The following is a 2,260-nucleotide window of genomic DNA, read 5'->3' as shown; positions in this document are numbered from 1 at the left end:
CCCCAGGGTAATTCTACAAGGGCTTCAAGTCAGGCATTCCAGTGTAGGGCTGAATGCTGTGTGTCCGCTCCTTCCTGACACCCATGTACATGGGCTGATTGTACCCATGCAAATGGCCATGTGTCCAAGCCCTGAAGGACACTACAATGAATACAACAATAAATCAGCCTGCACACATCAGCTTAATGAAGGGCCCTGCTCTGCCTGCAGTGAGCTTGGTCCCCTGGTGGGGATGCTTAGTGTCAGAGCTAACCCAGCCAGTCATGGAAAGGCAGGAGCAAGCAGCTGCCGGTACTTTGCTGACATTTGCATTTAGCAGTTAATGTCCTTGAGCTGGTGAAATCACCCAGGAGAAGGGGCCAGTTTCTCTTTAAGGGGGCAGGACTCTGGAAGCATCATGAAGAAAGAGTAGCTTTCCTTCCCCCCCTCTAGCCCCCCTTCCACTCTCCCCACCCTCCAGCTTCTCTTGGACTAGGGAAAAGTCAGACTCTCCTACCAGCCAGGGAAGTAGGGCTGGGGGGATGAAGCAGAGAGCTCTGTGCTGGGATGGCAGGCTGAGCAGGGGCGTGGGGTGAGGGAGGAGGAAAGCGGGGGAGGAGGAGAAGAGGGAGGATCCACTAATTACACAAAACAGCTCTGGGGGCTGCTGAAGTCCAGAATGAAGCACAGAGCAGCAGAAAGGAGTGCTGCAGTGGGAGCGGAGGAGCCCAGGCATTGCTAAGTGCAGGCACTGTGAGAGATTCCCACCCGGGGAGGATTCTGCAGCTCTGTCTCTTCTGGGGACTGACTGTCCAGCACAGCCACCACAGGGGACTGGTCAGGCTTCGCCCAAAGTCCTTCTTCACCTGCCCAGCAAGAGGGGTGAGTAGCCAGTCAGCAGAAGTGGGATCATGGGGGAGCAGGACTAAACTTGCCCCTCTGCTTGCTGACCCACAGCTGAGGGAGTCTGGAACTCCCCTGGGAGTCTTTGGAATGGACATTTTGGTTTAGGTTCCTGACCTTGCTCATTTTCTCCCTGGGGAAGGATGGCTGCTGAAGGGGCAGAATCCAAGCCCATGCCTCCTGTCACCCAGTCCAGGATGGAGAACTTCAAGAAGGTGAAGACATCAGAGGAAGACAGCCCACTGCCCTTCACTGGCCTGGCCCCTGATGTGGTGGAAATGAAGGTGAAGGAGGGCAGCAAGATCCGAAACTTGATGGGGTTTGCCATGTCCAGGATGGAGCTGAAGGGCACTCGGCAGATTGTCTTCAGTGGCTGTGGCCGGGCAGTCACCAAGACCATTACTTGTGTGGAGATCATGAAAAGGAAGCTGGGCGGTCTCCACCAGGTCACCAAGGTGCGCTACAAGACCCTGGTGGAAGTCTGGGAAAACAAGGACCCTCTGCCCGATGGCCAAGTGGAGACCCTGACTGTCCATAAGAATGTGCCCTCCATCTGCATCCTGCTCTCCAAGGACCCCCTGGATCCCAGTGAAATGGGCTACCAACCCCCAGAGCCCAGGGAAGTGCTCTGGCCAGAAGAGGAGGAGATAGAGGATGAAATATCCACTTCCTCCTCAAAGGGCATGAAGAGACCTTTGACATCTCCACAGGAGGAACTGAATAACAAGAAGTTGCAGGTACAGGTACCAGAGAGTCAAAAGGGCTCAGGGATGATGGACTACATGCTGGACTACCCTCATTGACTGCCCCACCTCCCCCTCTGAGAAATAACCTAAGCCATACATAGTTTCTATAGAAATGAGATTCTATATTGAAGACACTCTAGATTTTTAGATGCTTTGTAATCAATAAAGGGACAATGAAGTCAGCAACTAGCTTGGTCATGAGTACTGGTGGTCTTGGCTGTCCCTATGCATGCCTTCTTTCATAGACATGGCTAATCTTTCCCCCTTCCCTTCCCACACACACGCCTCTGCCTCTTTGGTAGTATCAGGAGGAGGGTGAGCCATTTCCAAGCTGCAGGGAGTGTGGTGTGGACAGAGATACCCCTCCAGTGGAGAGGCAGCAAGATACAGGGGACAGCTCCTGGGCATAATGGGGTGGGTACAACACCTTGCACTGAGCCTCAGGTACCAGGTAAAGACTAAGTATCCTGCTTCAAGGAAAGTGCAAATTAAAAAGGACAAAGGAGTATGATGGGGTGGGAAAGTAAAGGGGTGGCATGTGTGACTACTGATTAGAAAAGGTTAAACCTGCCAGCCACTGGTTAAAGTCCAAGTGGCAGATTAACAGATGTGGAAATAGGACAAGAGTCCCG

The 2,260-nt window shown here is 53.1% G+C and overlaps 1 protein-coding gene across 1 annotated transcript; it reads left to right on the top strand.

Annotated features, from left to right (window-relative positions):
• The first annotated feature begins 613 nt into the window (after nt 1–613).
• Nucleotides 614–1,934, top strand: RPP25 (ribonuclease P/MRP subunit p25). The gene is made up of 2 exons (XM_090028965.1): nt 614–861; nt 1,025–1,934. Exon 2 carries the CDS (start codon nt 1,026–1,028, stop codon nt 1,683–1,685), a length of 660 nt encoding a protein of 219 aa, XP_089885091.1. The 5' UTR covers nt 614–861; nt 1,025; the 3' UTR covers nt 1,686–1,934.
• Nucleotides 1,935–2,260: the final 326 nt, after the last annotated feature.

The sequence above is a fragment of the Crocodylus siamensis genome, chromosome 15, assembly GCF_052110815.1.
Source record: "Crocodylus siamensis isolate JL-2025a chromosome 15, ASM5211081v1, whole genome shotgun sequence".
Taxonomy (NCBI): domain Eukaryota; kingdom Metazoa; phylum Chordata; order Crocodylia; family Crocodylidae; genus Crocodylus; species Crocodylus siamensis.
Note: the sequence above shows the minus strand (reverse complement) of the source record. Positions and strands in the feature narration are given on the sequence as shown.

Excerpts from the sequence above, each read along its gene's own strand:
- RPP25 (XM_090028965.1), top strand. The coding sequence starts at position 1,026 with ATGGCTGCTGAAGGGGCAGAATCCAAGCCCATGCCTCCTGTCACCCAG.